At 38.1% G+C, this 22215-nt stretch overlaps 1 protein-coding gene across 2 annotated transcripts in view; it reads right to left on the minus strand.

Moving 5' to 3' along the window:
• The window catches only part of CCSER1 (coiled-coil serine rich protein 1), a 413875-nt gene that overhangs the window by 186265 nt on the left and 205395 nt on the right, over positions 1-22215 (minus strand). For both annotated transcript variants that reach the window (XM_082050532.1, XM_082050533.1), the window contains exon 8: positions 6652-6735. In XM_082050532.1, coding sequence (XP_081906658.1) covers positions 6652-6735 — 84 coding nt within the window. The remainder of the gene's footprint in view (positions 1-6651; positions 6736-22215) is intronic.

The following is a 22215-nucleotide window of genomic DNA, read 5'->3' on the forward strand; positions in this document are numbered from 1 at the left end:
AAGGTGCTGATCATAGAATCATCTCAGTTGGAAGAGACCCTCAGGATCATCGAGTCCAACCAGAACCCAACTTCAGCACCCGCCCACATCCCCGAGAACCTTGTCTAAACACCTTTAAACCCCTCAGGGATGGTGACTCCACCACGGCCCTGGGCAGTCTGTTCCAATGCCTGCTTGGACAAAGGTAGCTTCAAAAAGATACCTTATAAAGATATCTTTAATAAGATACAACAAAATAAATTCCACAGAATTCCAGAAACTGATCTAATCTTCCTCATACTAAGTGAAGAAGGATCATTTGCACAGCGAGTTCCATAGTCTAAGCAAACCTGTGTTTGCAGTTGTCGTAAAAGGTGGATCCAGTGGGAATTTCAAAATCCTCAGTCCTCTCTGTGTCACCCTTCCCTTCATGATCCATCACCCTGCTCTTCAAAGAAACATGATAAATACGCAGTTCAGCTCAAAAATAGAGTTCTCCTACTGCTTTGGATCATCCTTTAATTGCATCACTTTTTATCTTTCCAGCCTATTAACTCGAGATCCTTCTAACGCACACCAACCACACTGAAGCAAATATACATCAAGATAGCTTATTTTTCTTCCTTCTCATCACCATACTGCTTGTACAATAGCTCCCTTGTTCATACCAAAACCGTAATAATACAGCATATCCTAGCGCCCAACTGGCACTGCTTGGTAAAACCCTCATTTGTAAGGTGGAATGCAAATATCACGCTGTGAGAAAGTCTGGATTTACAGAGTCCTGCATTGATAACGTGTGAATTCTGATAAATACTACAGCCTGCAAGCTCTATTACTCTTCTGGTAAATCATGAGAGCTCCCTTTGAGAAAAACAATATCATCTGTAAGTCAAATTGGGAAATGTAAGATAAATGTCTTGCATTATTACTGGAAAACTCCAAAATATGTTAAGTACATTTCAAATATACTGAATAATTCATAAACAATAGCTCTAGAAAAAAAACAAACCACCAACCAAAACTGAAATGATATATTGTCACTTTATTTTCTGAACTCAACAAAGAATAAGAAGAAATGGTTTATTGTTTTTATTTTACTGGCCATATAGAGCAACCTACTGAAAAAGTAGTCAGACTTGAATACACCAGACAAGTCAAATAAATGCATAATGTGAAAGATTAAGTTAATTCACTATTAACCAGTAGCTATTATCTTCTCCTTGTAATTGAAATTGAATATATGGTTAAAAGTCAGTAAGACCATTGTTTTTTATTTGATTTTCTGACAATGACCATATATTACCTTTTTATCACCTTCTAAAAGATACAAAGCAGCATAAAAAGCTCATCCAGTTAAACTATCAGAAGAGCCAAAATATGCCAGATTACTTGCGTAATATTCATTTTGAAAGAATTTACCAATGAAAGCAGAAATTCGCAAGCTAGCTTTCTACTGGGACACTAGTCAGGCTTGTGTATATAATCTCAGAACACACTGTTTATCAGCAATATCCCACATTTTACTACTATTCTGCATTAATGCGTTACAGCACTTCAGCCATCTGCCTCCTTTTGAGCAAGGAAAACTATACAAAAATCACACTGACTTTTTGCTGTCTTCTTCATATTGTTTATTCCTAGGACTTATGACATAGATTCCTTCATTACCTCAGTTACCAGCAAGTGTTGACACAAATCCTGGTTTGCACCACACAGTCTCAGGTGCAGTCAGCCTTGCTCCAGGGACACAGCTTAACGCTCTCGTTTGACCTCAGCACGGTCATGGTATAAAACAAACACTACACTAGATGCTGCTACATAGGAAATACGATCTACAATAATTCATTCAAGGAGGAATTTGAATCTCTAGAAGTATCTGTCAGTCAATAGTACGGAACAGCTACAAAGATGATGAACTACAACATACAAAGTCTTCCTACCCACCACACCTCCGGATGCTGCCACTTCCAGTCATCCTAAACTATACCTGTAGTCGAGTATCTTTATATCTTCATTAGAATTAAAATTGGCTAAGTCAAGTTGGTTAAAAAAAACCAAAAAAACCACAACATCATGGTGCCATTGAAACCTATTGTTTCACATAAATCACAGCAAACTACCCAAGGGACGGGCACGGAGCCGGAATCACCGCCTAATCCCCACTGTGTGTCCGGGATATTGCCACTTTCTCACTCCTTGTCTATCTCCTGGAAGTGACTCAGAGAGCCATCACACATCAGACCAGCCTTTTCTGGAGAATGTGCAATCAATTCTCCTGCCAAAACAGGGATGAAGAAGCCTGACACTTCAATAATGTTTAAGCACACCTAATTTATTTCTTTTTTGGTCCTAATGGTTCCTAAGCACGGGGAAGAAAGAGGATTTGAAAGTATTCACAACTATCTACTTTTATGTAAATTGTTCAGGGATCTGTAATATCCCTTCATAAAATAGCCAACCTAAATAACACTACAAACCAATAGGATGTAGAGCAAGCAGGTAACCAGTGTAAATATTAATAATAATATAAGTAATAATATTGTTTTCAAATGGGTATTACCTCATTTCTTTAAAATTTCAAAGGTGACTTTTTAAAAATAGTGGATTAATAAAAATTCCTTTTTTTCAAAAAAAATCCACAAAACAGTATTCAGCATGTGTTCATTGATTTGTTTTTCCATATCTCACTCTCAGTCTGTCAAAAGAAGTTGTGATTCTAGGACTCTGCAACTCAAGGCATCTATAGTGGCACAACTGTTGCAAGGTGATTTTTACACTTAACCCGAGTGTCTTTCAGAAACAGTTTAACAGCAGGATTCAAGTGCATCTCAGGCTTTCATGAAAAAACTCCCAGAATTGCACAAATTACAATTTGCAGAGGTAAAGCAACAACAACAAAAGGCAGTTATGGTTTGTTGAGCCAGTTCCAGAGTATCTAGTCCCACCCCATTAATTTCTACAGCTTGAGGAACAGCTCACTAAACTAGCACTGTCCCTAGATATTCCATAAATGTACAAAGTCTAGCATCTGATAAAGAGCCACCTCCACAGCAGAAAAATAGCACCAAGAACCAGGCTGTGATGGGGATTAATTTCCTGTCCTCATTTTGCCTCCAGTTCCACTCAGAATCCACCCAAACTGCATCACCGCATTTTTTATTTCAATGGGACAACACATGACTCAAGTTACACAGGGACATCAAGGCTGAAAGGATAATCTTGTTAATGCTCATTTTTCAGTGTTAATGCCACTGTGCGAATGACAGCAGCAGAATAAATGTTACTGTAAGCAGCACTCAGTTATTTTTGTCACTATACCACAAAAACATTTTCTGCTTGAAGTCATTCCAAGTGCTCGAACTGCAGTGGAATGAGATGGATTTGGAACGTGTTCACAAACAGGCAGCTTCAGGTAGAGCCAAAGACAAACAACAGCTCGTGAAGAACTCCTTTCACCCAGCCCCACAGAACGGACTGACTTGGTTTATTTGATCTTCAGGATAAGAGGATATTTTCCCAAAAAGTACAGCATGTGGACAAAGCGATGCTTTGAACTCGAATTTCAAGTTCCTGCTCAGGTCCACCATGTCCAAACAACGCTGGCACAGTTTTGGGCACCTGACACACCGGAAGCCAAACTCTTCTATTCCTGAAATGAGTATTTTTCAAGAAACAAAGCATGAATAGAGGAATTTATTCCACTTCTCCATCTACGTATATTTATTCCTCCAAAAATGACAAATACACTTCAGGTGATCAAGGGAGTAAATAAAAAATTATAACTACAAAGAAAGGGACTATTTTTCTAAGCTGTTTTTTGTTTGCTCAGAGGTATGTAGGGGCTCCTTGCATTTTATTTTTAGTACCTGGGTCTTGTTGCTGAACATCTTAACCTCTGTTTTCATTCCTCAAAGATCTACCCTTTTCTCCTTTCACGATAACTCCAAGGAGTTTCCACCCTCAGCTCTGTTGAAGGTCTCCTTCACAACGCACTTAAATGTGGTGGAAATACTTATTTAAATAGTATTTGAAAATTAAATAGATCAAGAGGAGAAGGGAAGATTACTAAAAACTTCTAGAAAAAACTAAAGCAAAGAAAGAAAGCAAAGATCCTGAAGAGCTTAAATTTACCTGCAGTTCACTTTAGGTTAGTTGCAGAGTTCTGCAGAAAAACTAATTGATCGAGCATTTCCTATCTACATAGAGGCACCCAACTGAAAAGAAAGCCACAGGTAAAGTACACATTTTTACAAATTACCATTGTGATGCCAAGACTTTAAGACAGGCAGGTTGTATTTTCAATTATTAAATTTCCGTATTCAGAATGACAATGTTCTGAACACGTTTTGCCCCAACACACAAGAATAAAAATGGTCGTTATCCATCCAGGGCTGTGTCCGCAATATATTGTAGCTTAGTTAAAAGGCACCCAGTTTTATTAGCCAAACGTTACTCTTCTATTTATCCTTTGTAAACATCTGCTCTCCTAATATTTACAGTCTTTAAAACCCCACATAAATAACTGTAGGATTTACAGAATATTAAAGCTTTTTCTGCATCAATTTTTGGCTGATTTTTTTATAAGTGAAGGAAATAATTTTATCAGCATTTTTTAGCAACCATTTCAAGTTTACTTATTTCTCAACAGTCCTAAAAGACAGCTGATTTCCCCTCAATATTCCACTCCCTGCAGTAGACTTGAGTTATCCCATGGACGCTGCCAAGGTGATGGAATCCCTTGGTTTCCATTAGATTGTCAAAATGTTCAGCTGTGGCACAAGTTCCCTGTGAGCTCTTTTACTCAATTCCAGCTGCTCTAGAAATCCTGGCAGCTCTTAGAACACCACACTCTTCAACAAACTAAATCCCAAGTTTTACAGATAAATAGCATAGCAGGAGAATGTACAGCAAAGATCAAACCGTACAGAGATGGCCAAAGCTGGCACAGCGACTCTATACTTACATACCTCATACACAAAAATCCTTTCTTCCAATCCTGTGGGCACCCACTAGTGCTTTCCCCCCCCACCCCCTGTAGGGTTCATAACCTTAAGTCCAGCTTCTCTAATATTCACCTCCCAATCTGGCTTCATTTAGTTCAATACAAGTGAGATGGTACGTACCAAGTTCTTTCAAAATTTAATTTCAAATGACTAAATGTGCTCTCAAGACTCACACGTGTCCTAGAGTACAAGTCCTAGTGTATCAACACTCAAGTTAATCACAGATTAAAACCATTATACTTACTTTCAGTCATATAGAAATCCTTATTTTATGACCCCAGGAAAATGTACTTTTCAGTCTATTATAGGGTACAAGAACTAAATCCCCTGTGGGATTTTTTTATTCTGCAACTGACATATATACAGATGAACTTTGACAACAGTTAACAGCAAATGAGCTACAGCTCACTGTATCAATACAGGATAATTTTACACTGACAAAATTGTCCAGCAGTTAAATAGCATATGTTCTGACCTAGACTGATATAAAATTAATGCCCCAGGACTGTGCAGAAGCTTGATGTTCCCTGTGTCCCGTTTTGTCATTTAATTTTAGATAGTAATTACATAATACATCATTTCTTAATGCAGCCAAATATGAAGCAAAGAATATTGATGACCCGTATTTATTTTGCAGATGTTAGTATCGCAAAGGAATCTTTCATCCTCGAGCAGCATTTTGTTTCTCCTGTGCAACTTAGTTATTTGTGCTGGTGTAAAAGCATCCTGGCGGTTTTGGTTAGTATATAAAGATGCAGTAATGGATGGACCTCAATTCCTTTTGCCCGAGTTCTGAGCCAGCCACGAGACACAAACGCACAAAAAGCCCCTGAGCTAGATCACATAATTAAGATCTAATTAGGGAAACAAACCCGCCTCCCAAAGAGCGCTTATACAAAATCTGCACACCTACAGCTTCCACAGAAGCAATGGATGTGCTGGACATCTTTCTGAAATAAATTTTTCCTTTAATTAAAAATACTGAAGATGTACATGTTTTAGTCAGGTTGCATCAAAAATGGAATTGTAAAATTGTTAATTTGACAATGTCAAATCGCATGTGTTTAGGTTTTGCATGTGTTCAGGTTTTTTTAACCGCTATGTTACATATTTTACCTCACTTGGTCACTTAAGGGGATTCTATCTCTCTCAAAACACTTAATTGTACTCAAGCATTTGCAGCTCACATGCTAAGGAAAGGTTCGCCAAACATAAGAATATCTATTATTTTATTTAAATAAGAGACATCCATTAAGGAGAAAAAAATATTTCATTTTCTGCTGAACAATATTATAGATGTGAGAAGTATTCACAATCCAACAGGACACATGCGTGGCCCTTCAGGATTGCTGGCGTACGCACACGGTGCTGTGCTACTTCTCGGCCTCTGGATACAGCAAGAAAACCGTTCACACAATCTTTTAAAATAACCCCCTACCAGCTGTGCATCTGGACAGTAAACACTTGGGAGGCTGACAGTACCTAGAAATGTACAGTGATCAGTGTTCATATGAATGATTAACACAGCCTTAGGCTGGCGTGAAATGGCCTTTCTTTACTCCTGGTCTCCAGTGACATTATCAGGTAAATAAATGGTAAACAAAACAGGAATAAAAACAACAAACAAACCAAAACCACAATCACAAGTGCTGCTCCTCTTCCTTACCAGCTCCTCGTGAAGTTGGGCTATGAGTTCATCTCTCTCTTTCAGCTGCAGCTTCAGCACTGAGCATTCATCTTTTATTCCATCCTACAAAACCAACAAAAGAGATCTTGTAATAGGCTTATAACACTTGCACTTCGCTCTGGACAAGAACAGGCTGCTTCGCATAGTGTGAGATAATTACATTCAAGTAACGGAAACTCAATTCTCCTTTGTCACGTGTGGTATTTTCAAAAACATATTCTAAGCTGTTGCATAAACAAATTAATGCATCCAGAGAAGTTACACAGACATGTGAATAGCTCCCTGCACAGGAGTCCCCTTCATTGTTTCCTGAATCTTTTCAGCCTTTTACTGAAGATCCTGCAAGGTCATTCCTTTCCAGTTAAAGAATGGCTAAGAAATGTTGTAATTTTACTCGCACACAAAACAACATTAGAGAAACATCAATTTAAAAGCATTATTGTGAAGCTCTTGATCCTGGAGAGGATGGAAAAGAAAGCACAACAGACATTGCCAGGAAAACTACAGCACCGTTCCCATGCATACATCTGTCAGCCAAACAGCTGAAACCGAAGTATTAGCTGCGTGGAAGAAAGAAATTATTATACTTACCACTTAGCGACACAACCTGACTGCAACTCAATTTGACATACGTGAAAAATCAACCTAATAGCTAAGACTGCAGTCAAACCCAGGTCCATGGGGCAATTTCATGAGTCAATCGTGTATTTTTGTGTTGTTCTGATTAACATCCAAGAGTAGAAACTCAAACATAATGACTGAACTGTTGAGGAATAACAACCCACCAAACTAACCAGCCAACTACCTGGTCATACAAGTCTAAATGAAGAGCTGTATCCTTGAGGAAGGCGAGACACAATCCAACAGAGATTTCTAGTGAAAATAAACTACCTGAACACCAGAATTTCCTTACAAGGAATTGTCACAACAGACATAAAAGAGGAAGGGACTCAAAAAGGATGCCCAGCTCATAAAGAAAGGCTTTTTAATATACTTTAAATACCCTGGGGTTGAATGATTCAGGCTCTTCACGATTCCCACATTCCAGTAGATACCTGACCCGTGTATTCCTCCGCTTAGAAAAATAAGCTTATTTATAATGCTGGTTACAATTAGGTATGCAAAATATTTCGCACGCTTTTGCAGATCTTGTAATATTTATAGAGCAAAAGAGAGTAACAGATTGGCATGTAAGTACAGCTGAGTTCAAGTGCCAAACACAATCAAACAAATGACCATAGATTTAAAATTCTGCTAAGTAACATTTACCATTTCTAGTTACTAAATCAATATCCTTGGACACCTGAATCCTTATCATTCTGCAAAATGAGTTTATACCTGTATATTTTATCAAGGCTGGGCTATCACTCCAATGAGAATGCGGATGCTGTGAAAATATTAATCAACACTCCAAATAACTGAATCATACACTATATATGTGTTCATAAGCTACAGGTACACACTATAGCTATGAGGTCATTTTGTTGAGTTTAATTAATTATATGGGCTATTTATTAAATGTTATATGATATTCTCAGTTTTATGAATGTTTTCATGATCTCATTATGAAAAAAAGGGTAATAATTCTGCTCCCCATTGCAGTATGTTCATAACAGGCTTGTCCAAAACTCTGCAAATACTTGATAAAAAGAGAAGCAAATTAACTGCTCATTTTGAAAGGTTAGACACAGCATGCTCTGCAAAGAAAATGCTGTCTCTTCAAACCTTTATTAAATGGAGGTAATCAAACAGTTTTGCAGTCTAAATTCCAGGTGTGCTTCATAAAAGCGCAAAAGCAGCTGTGTGCAAAATGTCCACTGTATTTTCCTCATTTATATTCTCTGATATTGTAAAAATACCCCAGGATTTAGCTGCATATTCACTATGGATCTGCTGTCATTATTGTACATGTTTATGATCAGAATATTCTTCAACTTATCTTTGTACTTCTTCAGATTAGCACCCTCATTTCAGATGTAGTCTATGACAGCAATTGCTATGTGTCGGTGCTAGTATTTTCCTATTTTACTTTAATTCTGTCTATCTTGGAAAATGCTGAACACAATAGCAAACATGTTTCTCATCAGATCAGGTCAAAAGATGACAAATCACACCGGATGCGTGAAAGACAGTTGTGGCAGGTTATCCCTAAGTACCAAAACCCTCAATCATTTCCATTTGCAAAACTTACTTTATACCTCTTCATACTTCAGAACAAATAAGCACATTGTGCTTACTGTAATCAAAGCGCTATAAACAGAACTAACCAAGTACTACAGAAGATAGATTTGCTGCAATTTTCCTTTGCTACTAAACAGAATATGCTGCCAAAACAGTACCATAAAATTAGAATGTTATAAAACTCATTTGATAAATGTGCTGAGTTTCCGATGCTAAGCAGATTGTTTACCAACTTGGGGTAATACAAAAATCAGCAATTACTTAGGATGTAGTTTCTTTTCAAACATCATCCTGGAACAAACCAAATCAAGAAATTTAAAACTGAATGTCAGGTTCAGAAAGCTACATAAATGCCATAATAGCCAAAGCTTCCCTTAAGTTGTGCAGCAGATTCATACAACAAAGCTAATAAGTTTCTGAATATCTAGAACACAGGTTATTTTAACCTGTACAGGATTTTTGTGTCAGCAGTGCTGGAGTCTGGACTATGTACAGTATTATGGATGTCTTCTATGCTTCGCTTTTTACTATTTTTTGTGGAACTTACTAGAAATTTGTAGAGAGGTACCATGATGCGTCTCTGAAAGGAGACCCCACTTGCGATAACATGTATCACACTGACACATGCGCTTTCATTAAAAGCAAAAGCATCCACATATTTGAGATTATTCACATGAGCAGACATCTGGATATTACAGACTGTGTTTACAAAAATGGCTTTTTTTGTCAGATCATGAAGAGTTTTATTGGTTATTATTACTATTATTTGAGAGATAGTCCCCCAATATATTTACACCACAACAGATGAACATGGTATGACTTTTCAGCAGTACATTTTCCCTTTCTGCGTTCACTCCAGCTCTACATATTGCGTCAATTTACATCTGCCCCATCAATCCCTTTCAGTCACACCAAGAAAGAAACTGGCTGGCTGTAATTCTTCATGTGTTAATCCTCATAAAACCTAAAGCAATTCTATACTGTGCTCTACCCAAATCTCAGCTGCCCCATTGCTGCTGCTGTATATACTTCTGTAGAAACAGACACAGATGACCTATTTACTTCTGTTTGGTTTTGTTTTTTACAATACCCTTATTTACCAGAAGGGCTTCCTTACACAACAATTATCTTACAGCATTGCAAATGCTCTGAAAGACCTAATGCTACTTATTAATTCAAAGTAAACCTTCTATAATCAGGGTGGGATTGTTTGGTTTGGTATTTTGGACTTGCTTATTGTATTTTTACATTAAACTGTAACCATGAAGTTTAGCAATTTAGTATTCTCCTATTAACTGTCATGAACATCAGGGAAAAATAGCCTATTCATATCTAATATTCTGCTCTAGTACCACATCAGCAAAATCAAAATCTCTTCATGCTTTTACATGCAAACAACCTTAATCACATAATACATATACTGATTCATGTCAGAAAATATCTGTATCTATAACCTTGTACAGACATAACTTCACCCACCATTGAAATGCAGCCACTTTTTCACTGCTATGTCTCCGTTTCTTACCACCAAGCAGAATTACAAAATCCCTTTGGCCAAGAGGTAAAAATATCTGCCAAATGCCACATTTTCAGAAAGTTTCATTACCTCCAAGCCAGTAAATGTATTTCTTTGTATTCAGAGCACCTGCCTTACACAAACGCTCGTTTTTCTGCACGTGAGGAGCCCAGGCTGGCTCCCTGCCAGGAGATAACAGCCAAGGTCCCTCTGGCTGCTCCAGACCTCCCCTCAGTCCACCATACTAGTCTGCTATCGCCTTCAAAACGTGATGCCATCTCCATTATTTTAGGTTGAATTCAACACTCATGCTTTAAAATACTCTTTCTCCTGCTTCTTAGACTCACAAGGAAGTTTTAGACAGAAGAAGAGCCTTAAAACATAGTGATTTGAACTTTCCCAGCTGCAAGCAAAAACACAACAAGCAGCCTCTTGTGCACAACCAAAAGACAAAATATATTTTTACATTTTACATATTTTACATTTCCATTTTTAGATTGACCAGGATGATTCAGGTAGGAAACCAATTAACAATGTACACACTCAGGTCCCCCTATATTGGAATATTTCAAGTATATAAGTTTTGCAGAAGAAACCTGAACGACATCATCCTTTTCCTAGAAATGAACTAAACATTTATTTAGGAGCAGACAGTCTCTATAAAATTTTCCTCTGTAAAAAGAAACAAAGAAAAACCCTCATAATACCAAGATACCACGGGAAACAACAGTGGCCACAAAGCACAAAGCAGAGACGACACCGATGAGTGTTGAGTATTGGTGAGTACGGCTGCTGCTTCTGCTTCGGAACAGCGTATTTGCTTTACCGTCTTTGTATACGCTGGGAGCGTATGTTTTGCAGAACTTTTCAATAATATTAAAATACATGAAATGAATAGAGGTAACGATTAATTTGCCTGGTAATAGTATTGTAATTATGCCTGTGGGATTTGAATTAAAAGCATCCGAGTGCTAATAAGAACTGGTTAACTCCAGTGGGTCGCTGTGATTAGCTATTACTAGACTACAGATGAGAAAAGTGGAAGGGCTACAATCTAAGAAAAAATAGGTAGTTCTTCTAGATAGGTATTCAGCCAAAAATGAGTTTGATGTTATTTTCTTCAGGCAGTTTCCCAGAGATCCAGTTACTACAACATTATTTGTAAATCATATTTTAAGTAAGTTGCGTGTGCCACAGAGGCATTAATTATGTTGTCACTTGCGGTGCAATATCCCAGTTAGATTCCTGCATCACTCTTCCTTTGCCACCATTGCAGGGTCATAGCTATTTACCCTTTCCCATTGTGGTGATCAGAAACCACACTCCACTCCCAGCAGACCTCTGCTGACCCCTGGGGTTTTTTGTTAAAAAGAAGGAAAATAGATGCATTTTGGTGTTCATTTTTTCCCGGACAAGAGTTCTATCCTGACATACCCCCCGAGCAGCCTGGCCAATAGATGTGGTGAGTGAGACCGGACAGATTAATGAGCTCATTATAATTCATTAAAGAGTGATGTGGGGATGACTGCCCGCTTTAATTAGTTTTATTACTGTAGGAAATCGTTTTATATGCCAAGCTCATCACCAAGCATGCCTGGAAAACATTAGAGTGGTAATCAGACTTGAGATGGGAACCTTTCATTAGCCTGTAGGGCTAAAGGCACTTATAATGACAAGGATGGTATTAAAAAGATGGACATGAGAGTGGCTAGCATAAAATAATTTATCATGTCTAATAATTCCATGATAAACAGCATAATGGTTGATTTCAAGTTAAAAATTTGGTGGAAGAGCCGTGTTGCTACAGCATAGCGCATACTCTTTCTGTAATCATGCCGTTAGCTGACACTAATAGATTTCGAAAGTTTAATAGGTCAGGTTTGCTCAGATAATAAATCCTAATGCAAATTAACTATGACTCAAGCATTCTAATGAAATGTTAATTGGCAACTGGAATTTTTTAAGAAGCACGTAGGCCTCTTTTCCCAGTCACCCCCAGATCAGCAAACACATTTTCACATATTTTTGTGGTCATTTAAAGTTGCAGAAAAACAACAGGTGAAATTATTTTGTAAATAACAACGGGTAAAGGACCCCAGGTAAAGTAACAGTAGAACTGGATGGAGAAAAATGGGAAATTAGTTTAAGAGCTTTGGTCAGTCTGCAGAAGTCCCACTGAAGAAAGGATTATGTTCTGCGATCCACTTCTGTAACACTGGAAGGCCTAGAACATACATTCAAGGTCTCTTCATCATTACACAAATGGTTTAAGGTCTAATCTCTGTAACCTCAATAATTTATCACAATCAAATAACTACCTTATCATTTTCATTACACTCTCTTCACTCTAAGCAACAGTAAATCTTCCTAAGCCCTACTTTCCTGATTAGTTCTCTCTTTAATCTATTGTTTGGTATTGTTAGACTCTATAACTTCGAGAGTTAGGTATTTGTTTTAACACATACCATTCTATTTTCATGAGCTGTGTTGTTCAGTCACTCCCAACAGCACTACCTCAAAGCCATTCTTTCTTCTCAAATTTCCTCAAACAAATCACCAGTTACTCTTGAATTTTCTAGTGCAAAAGAGCGAGTTTCTTTCTGATTATACAACAGAGCAACTGTCCATTGTTATTTGCTTCTTTTAAGAAAACAGCTCCTTCGTACAAGCTTTGCAAGGTTCCCCTTGGCAAGCTGCCCCATGGGTTATTAGTTGAGAGTGATACTGTCAAGTCCGACTTACACTGTCGGGTATTTTCACACTGCTGTTGTAATTATGGTTTATACAAGTATCACAAATGGAGGGTTAACAAAAAGAAATAAAGATAGTCAGAGATTCCTGGGATGCCTTCTGCAGAGTTATCTTAAAGGCAGACCTTGCTATTGCACTGTGGCTCACGGTACCAATAAAATAAGCCTTACAACAGCCCAGGTTGCTGTTACAATATTACAGAATAGGAAGCTGAACACAAAGAACAATTAAAATATTCCCCAAAGGTTTCCAGTTACTTGAGAGCAGTCAGGGTGAACCAATACTACCAAAACTGAAAATAGTTATCAATAAGATTTCAGGTTCTACGTTCAATCATTGAAACAGATGGAGGTAATTTTGTTGGTGTTACTTCAGGAGCGATTAATACAAATTTCCAATCAGTATTTGCACGATTCTCCATCACGCACATAATCTTTTTGAGGCCCTAAAAGTATCCTTAGTGACTGAAATAGAACACTTGGTCCAACATGTGAACTGGGAATCATTTTATGTTCTACTACTCCAATATAAGGAGAAACATTTTGTGCAGTTTAAGCTATGAAACAGTGAACAGAGAAATACAACAAACCCACCGCACCGTACTCGTCTGACAATTGTACACGGTGCATTTACTAGAGCTACAGAAAACACAGCAACTTCAGCAATGCAAGACACAACAAACCCCTCTGTTCCTAAAATTTGTGCAACACCACCACTGTTTATATATATATATATAGAGAGAGAGAGAGAGAGAAAGAGAGAGAGAGAGGATAAAGTTAGCTGTAGCTCAGCTAATCCATGTAGACTGATCATGCTGCACGTTTTGGAGACTGTCAAATTACTGTCATTTTACCTTGTTCTCATGTGTATTGCATAATTATTTGCAGTTTTCTGGGGGCTGTGGCATGGAACTGGGGTTCAGAATCAAATCTCCAGCAAGGCACTAACACAAGAGACACTGCAGAGCAGTTTTGTCTTCCTGTTTGATTTGATTTCCCCTGAACTTGAAGTGTAATTGCCCTGATAACACAGATTTAATGTAAAGGCTGCTTTTTGTCTATTTGAAGAGCCATTCACCATTCTGAAAAGTTGTGTTTGCCCTGGAGTAAGACCCATTAGGTTCAACCACGCAGTTTTGTTTAGCAATGGGATTATCTTGTCTTTTAACTCAAAAGGTTTATCACTTATGATAATAAATCTCCCTGGGAAAACAAACAAAGCAAAACAAAAGCAACAAACCAAAGAAGATTCTGGAGTTTGGGTTGGGTTTTGTTTGGTTTGGGATTGTTTGTTTTTTAAAGAGAGATCAAGAGGTCGGGAAATGCTGCACACAAGTGACAACACTTCTTGTTTCCTTCTGCATTATAGTCCAAATACTCTGAAAAGTTTCATTCTGTTCACCAAGTCTGCTTTATTTATTATTGTACCATGACAACAGCTTAACACCATTTTTAGAACAGTCCCCTGAGATATGAGACTGATTTACATACCTTCCATTTTCTTTTTATAAGGGTACACAACAGAATCCATGTGTGCAGCTAACGCTTAAAATTCTTACAACATGCCTGTTGTTTAGATGTTTTGTAAATCACTGTGTCTTACACAATAAAGACACGGTAGGAAAATAATTTGTTGACTTGTTGAGAGAATAGTTTGAAAATCCCTGTTGAATTGGTCACCGAATCTGTAAATGATGCTAATGCTGTTCCCTGGCATCACTGCTTCTTCTATTTATATAAGACCGGCAGCAGAAAGAATACAGACCCACTTCTACCACTTGTCTTTGGTTGTTTGTACTCACAACAAAAGCTGTTGCTAAAGTACTTGGCCACATACACAACAGCTTTAGTTTTGTTTTGTTTTAAAAACTAAGAGCAATAGGATTCTTCAAGTATTCAGAATTATATGTGTGTGGACAGAAACAAATGAGCTGCACTTTCAAAATAAACTCCCAATTCTAATTCCTCCAGTTTTTGGGAACCTGGTGTGGAAAACACAAACAGGCCTCCAGTTTAGAGAAACCACAGGGCAACGTGAACAAGCAAGAGTCACGGAAAATTATGGTTCCTTCTCCTGGCTTTGGAACAACTACATTAATCAAAACTATTATTTTGTTTAAAATAAATACATTTGAAGAAAATCAGTCCAACTTATTTCAAATAAATTATAAATTAATGCACAAATTTCCCTGTTTCTCAAGTTCTATTTCACTTTGGGAAGCAGTTACAATGTGGTCTAAAGGTGGTAACACAGCCCTTCGGTGCATTATGAGCACTCTATCCGCTGCAGTGTATTTCATTACCTTTTCTCAAGTATGTCTTTTCGAAATCCGTATGTAAAGGTATGGTATCAATCATATTATTCACGAAAAATAAATGTACATTTTTCGTCAGTATAACCCGTTCATTACAAATCACTTATGCAAATAATAATTTGACGTGCAGATCAATGATAAGTCTTTGGGACTTCAAAGATGCGCAAGATTTCATTCACCTTTATTTATTTCCAAGAAAAAGGACTTACTGTCCTATACTTATGCTCTTTCTATATATCTTTTGAAAAAAGGTCAAACCCAAGCACCAGTCCTGACTGTGAAAAGCAATAGCAAGGCAGAGACTAAACTAAGTGAAATACTGAAAAATAAGCAAAATAAGCCTGAAATATTAAAGACCACATATTTCTGTACCTAGAATAAGAAGCAGATTATGCCTATTAACCTAGACACTGGTTTAAGAACTGTTAGCACTGACTACACTCCCTCTTGTACAGCTAATTATGTGTTTTCAGGCTTAAAAGTTCTCTGTTGCCTTGCTCAATTCAAATTGCACAGAACAATTACCTTACGTCAGCAAGTCAGGAATGGAAGAAAGGGTTATTTCTCAGTTAACTTTCTCAGTTGGAGATGAAATGAACATGTGAAGCAAAGAAGATGCCTGCTCTCAGGATAAGTCCAGGTGATGGGCACTGGGTACTGGGAAACTCCTCCTGAGACCGGATCTGCTCATGGCAACGCTGCACAAACTTCCCATTCAAGCATCTTTGGTCTGACAGAAAAGCAAGCAGAATTTAGACCTCTTTTTTTCTCGGCTGTTGCTATATTTATGCGCCATTGGCGTTAGCTTTGTCCTATAAAAGTCAAATGCTATTTCCCCAAAATACAAAATGGTTGATTTTGCAGTTAAAGAGCAGAAGTTTTAACAAAAATTAGTAGAGAAAATCATCCGGGTGTGAAACTGCTGTGGAAATACACATGTTTTCATCTGATTATTTCCCCGCAGCAAGGAATTTAGATGTGTGAGAATCCTATGACAACAATTACAGAATGACTGAGAAACCGCAGTTGCGGAGATCCTGTCCTTCAGTGCCTTTCAGATTGCGGATGAGGAGTTTAATTAAGGCTATAAACCAGGGGCAGAATATATTTCCATATCTATATAAATGATTAAACACCTGTCCTAATGGGGTCCTGCTCTTCAAAGATGGTAGTACGCACTCTGTCTCACGGGTTACATCTTCAAAGCAAACGCCAGAATTTACTGTCATTGTTGATCAAATGACTCACTTGCACAGGAAGTTTCCATCACATTAAAAGGTGCCTCCAAATAATTTCTCCTCCGTGCTACGGAGAGACACCACATTGCCTCTTTGGTCTGCCATATATACAGAAGAATTCATGCAAAAGTCTATGAACACTTCAACATCCGTCATTTCTAAAATGCCAGTTACATCTGAAATGGGGTATGCTCACGCTATGAGCCAAATTCCAAAGCATTAAGAAATTTGCTGTCATTTTAATAAGCTTAATACAGAACCACACAAAGAAGCACTAACAAAACAAAAGAATTACTTGTGCACAAAATTCACCATCCATTCCTCCACCACAAGACCGTTTCCACAATATGCGGGGAACTAAATCCTCACCCTCTGTGTATCTCCAGAGTTGTACAGCAATGGAGGGTCTGCCCCGTGTATTTTCCCCAGAGCCGTCTGCAACTTCAGTCACCGACAGTCTGAACCAGTACAAGTACACTTAGTTCTTGTTATGAAAATTAATGGGCCTATGCAAAGTAGCAAGCCTGTGTGATACACCTACAGAGCTGAGCAGTAATTCTTTATGTCCTACAGAGAGATGAACTTCGACTGCAGAGAGCAGAAAAAGCCAGACTGATCTTGCAGACATCAAATCAAATGAAAACCCCAGAGCAGACCTTCTCTACTAAAACAGCAGCGCAGATTTTCTTGATTCAATGGAAAGAAGCAATTTATGTGAGAAACACAGTGGTTTATGGTATCATAAAGATCAAGCTGGGCAGCCCCTATTTTTCTCTCTACAAGATACAAGAGCAGTATCTGTTCTGTATTTTCTTGCCCAGTGGGTTTATAATTTTTACTCTCACTCCCACAACTCCTAAAGTTGTTGGTGTGTAGCCAAATCTGTCAACAAAAGGATTAAATTATTTCGCTCTTCATAAAACATCAGATGAATTATTTACTGTTTAACCCTATTGCCAATTTTCTACTAAACCTCGCAAGGAAAATCCTTTTTGCACTGATACAAATCAGCTATTGTAAAATGGAATGCTGTCAGCCTTTGCAATCCAACCCATTAAAAGCAAAGTAGCATATATGCTTTAAGTATGAATGAGCTCAAAAGGCATTAACTTTCTAGTCACTGAAAGTAAATACAATTCTAATCTATTAGCAAAAGAACCATTTGTTGCGCAGGAAGTTTGCTGACTCAATCACTTTTCTCAGTACTAAAGAAGGTGCAAATATATATTCTAAATATATATACATGACACAACTGAACAAGCAAATATATAAACCAGCTTATTTCTAGACAGCATAACCTGCTATACACAATACAAATGTATACATTTGAAAATAGACATGAACTATACAATCCTCCCCAGTGGCTGAACCTGAAATCCTACAATTCTTGGGAAAAAAACCCCAAACAAACAAAAACCACACACGAAAAGTGCACGCAGTTGCTGATAGATACAGGTGACAGGCTACCTACACATTAAACTCAGTCCCAGTTCAGACACAGCTTCTTATCAACAATAATCAACACCAAAACAGACACAGTAATATAAATAATGCCGTATTTGTATAAGCAGAATATAATTTTCTTGTACAACCACATAAAATGAATGTTTTATCAAATGCCTGAACTCCTGATGTGTACGAAAGTAATTTGCTGAAAGACTGGGTGTAGTTTTCATCTTTCATTCTGGCCCTGGAAAGAAAGGCAATCCTGCGGAAATCATCAAGAGGAAATGATGGCCTAAGGAATCAAGGCAGGGTTACAGCAAGAAATGCCCACAGCTGAAAATTCTGAGTATTCAAGACTCTTTTAAAGAGGCAGCCCCGCTGGAAAACTGCGGTTCCTCCAGGGCAAGATATTCAAATCAATGAAAAGACAGCAAAGGAAAAAGAGTTTGATGTTACAGACCATAAGAGACAAGATTTTAATGAGCTAGGAAAAGAAATCCCCACAGACTGGACCTTGAGTAGAGAACGCACCCAGACAGGAACATAAGCCAAGGGTCATTTCCCACCGGGAATATGATAATTACAGATAGAAAATAAAGGGTCAGAGCGCATGGGGTGGCACGAGGAGGTGAGGATGCCAGATCTCTGGATGCTACATGAAAAGCGTGGGGTTTGACGGAAAGGCAAATATGCCTAATGCTTTAGGCTCTTTTTCTTTCCTCTGACAATGCTGTGATCACTACACATGATTTCTGTACCATTTTCCGTCTCCGGATTCAGATAAGATGGCCCACACGTGGCTGGCAGAGTGCTTCACCTGTGCCTCTCCCATTTAACCCAGGTCTGAAAATAGCCGAGCGTTGTACTCATTCTCCTAAGACAGAAAGGATGGATCACCAGCTCATATAAGCTTCACTAGTTAAGGTTTCATAAATCTTTTATGACTTTATATGGTACCTATTTCACTATCAAAAGAATGGTAATCATAATATGATTTAATGGAGGAATGTGTATATCCTGAGACAGATTTGATAGAAAATAAAAAAATTTACTCAAAGCTTCATATAATAATGAAATTCAATACCAGATGGTATTACCTTTGCACTGACAATGACATTCTGTCTCTGCTTTCTTTCACTAGAATAATTTTCATGACAAAAATTAAAATATTGATTACTTTTTACCTCCTTACAATAACTTTAGCTGCATTAAAAGAGGAATCTGTATTTTTTTAAACACAGAATGGTCAAAAAGCCATCTAACTAACCAGAGGACATGCTGAGAACCAAGAAAGGGATTACACCCCATTGATTCCCCTCTCAAGAGCCAAGACGCTGTGGCTCATTCTCACCACTGCACTTGGCCACCTCATCGTATCAGTAGGCACAACTCATCCTGCTACAGTTTATGATCAGGCATAAAACTGGTATCTTTCATTATCTGAACTCCAGCTAAACTGTTTTTTGAAGTATATGTAAAAAAATCAGATGTCCCATAAAACACTTCAAACTGAAAGATATCATTTCAGCTTTCCAAAAAGCACTAATGCTCCGTAACATCGGGTAATAAAGTCATGCTAAATGCAGGATCAACATAGGGAGATGCCAGTGTCCCATATGAGAACAAGTGCAACAGGAACTGAGCTCTAATGGCACCATCTTGAAAAAGTTTGGTAAAAATCAGGAGATTTTCTAATCAGGATTAAATGAAAACAATTTATGCGCATTTGGACTGTTAAGTGAACCACTTCCTGTGCCTCATTTTTGGTTTTGGAAACCTTTAGAAGTTAATGATGGTTTGACAGATCTTTTATCTGTATAACTATGTTCCCAGGGTGTAAAATAGATGTTATGAATTACTCAAATTAAATATCATATTCCAAAGACCTAGCCATGACGTAGCTTGGCGCTGATTAAAAAGGACCATGCATCTCTGAACTATTAGGTTGCAGCCATATCCCTATCAGAAAGGTTAAACAGATCTCTCAGGTACAAATAAGATGCTCTTGATATTCATCAAATGTCCCTTTGGGGCTCACAGGTCTGTGCTATCTTTTAGCAAACATTCATTACTGTACACTCACAACATCCAAACCGTCTCGTTGCCATGCAATGGCTCTTCATTCTGCAAGAGCAGGTTTGTTAAAGTCATTTCCTTGCGTAGCTGAGGGCACGACACCACTTCAGCTCTTCCATTTTTTTAAGCTCTGTTTGTACAATAGATAAAGACATTGGCAGTAAAAACTGCAGATGATAACTTTGTCTTCTGAATTGGGCATGGCCAGATAAAGGAATGCTACTTTTTTTTTTTAAGAAATAATTGCTATTACTACAACACCACAATATTGTTATAAATATGCAAAAGACTTAGTTGGAGTGATGGTGAATTTGCTTTTATGTACTTAGAGGGGAACATAATTTTCCTTGTAACTACTGAATAGGGCAGGTTTATAAATCGCATCATATGCACGTGATTAAAAACAACTAGAGCGAGCGGATTCCAACATCTCCTGTAATGCAAGGTGTCAATCCTCTGTCACGTTCATGATAGGGAAAAACTAATTAAGACACAGCTGTATTAGGCAAGACATGGCCTGTCCCTTCCACACACACCACACCTCATCGTAGTTTGATGGAGCATCCTCAAACCTGCCAAAAAGTTGTAATTGAATGATAACATTCATAGCAGTCAAACGGTCAGATGCCAGTGTGGACTATTCGATGTGAACTGATATTTTTATAACCCATCAGCACTGCCATGATTTTGAGTATGCAGCCTGCAGGATCGTGTCCGCTGCCCTATCCTTACGTATTTGGCATTAGAACAGTCGCAAGTACTAATATTTTGCACATCTACCATGGCTGCCTTCTGAGCACTTCAAAGGATTAATAAAACGAGTCTCAGAGTACCACTACGAAGAATACGTGTACTTTGGCAGTTCTGCAGATAGAATTGGAATCACCTGCATTATCTCCCCTCAGAAGACACGCAGCCTCTGGAACAGAACTGCTGTATCCTCCAGTTGTCACTTTTGTACCTTAAATCCACAGCCGCCTTTCTCTAGAAATAAACCACTAAAATAGCACAAGCCTTACACTATTTGCAATTTAAATGCATTCCTGTCAACCACAAATGGAAACTCCCACCCCTGCAACCTTCTCCCTTTTGTCCACCCAGAAAGAGAAAGAAGAATCCAGTGCTACTGTTGAAAAGAATGCCAGGTAAATGCAGACCTTTCTTCTTCTTGACAAGAGCCGTTGATTGACATTTGATTTACTTTTTTTCCCTTTTTCCTTTATTGGCCTTTTCTTTCACAAAACAAAGGCGAACGAGAGGATGAGTACACTGTGTCATCAAGAGCTACACAAACGCAGCTGCAATCTGAAAATAAAGCAGCCTAGGAATCGACAGCATGTTTACAGTAAGTATTTCTGTAAGAAATATATACCTGTATCTGTGGGTGGTTATATATCTGGGGAAAATCAGTTCCCAATTGAGCCTGCTAGTAAAGTTTATAATAAAATAAACTTTATATTAAACTTCCTAAAAACTCCATAAAGAAGTCTGAAGGGCTTTTAACTCACACAGTCCAAAAGGCTCTGCTAGAATTAAAGCAAGAATATGGATTTTTCTCTAAAGCAGAATGATGTTTGTTTGTTTAGCTGGACTTCATAAGGACTTTGGTAAAACATGTTCTGTTTCCACGTGCAGAAAAGCGGTCGTCTCACACAACACTCCACTGTGATTATTTAATCAGATTTTCTTGGTGACAGTGCCTAGTCCAGCCCTGTCACCCACGACACTTCTCAGGTAAATCTTCACCCACCCAAGTCCCGTTGTCTGAGACACTATGTCCTCATTACCGTCCCAACGGGAGCATGTTCTACTTGAACCTGGATGCTCAGGTGTTCTCGACCAGATCATTGCCACCTACAAATTTACTGGAAGTGGTTTTATACAGATAATTTTGCCCTAGCTTGTCACACAAGGAAAAAAAAGTTTTGTTTGACTAATAAGATAAAGCACTGCCACTTACTGTAAGTCACTTGTCTTGGGCTCACAGTTCAATTAATAGTTTAATGGAACAAGCAGGTCCT

The sequence above is a fragment of the Streptopelia decaocto genome, assembly GCF_964273445.1.
Source record: "Streptopelia decaocto genome assembly, chromosome: 4".
In the NCBI taxonomy this organism is placed as follows: domain Eukaryota; kingdom Metazoa; phylum Chordata; class Aves; order Columbiformes; family Columbidae; genus Streptopelia; species Streptopelia decaocto.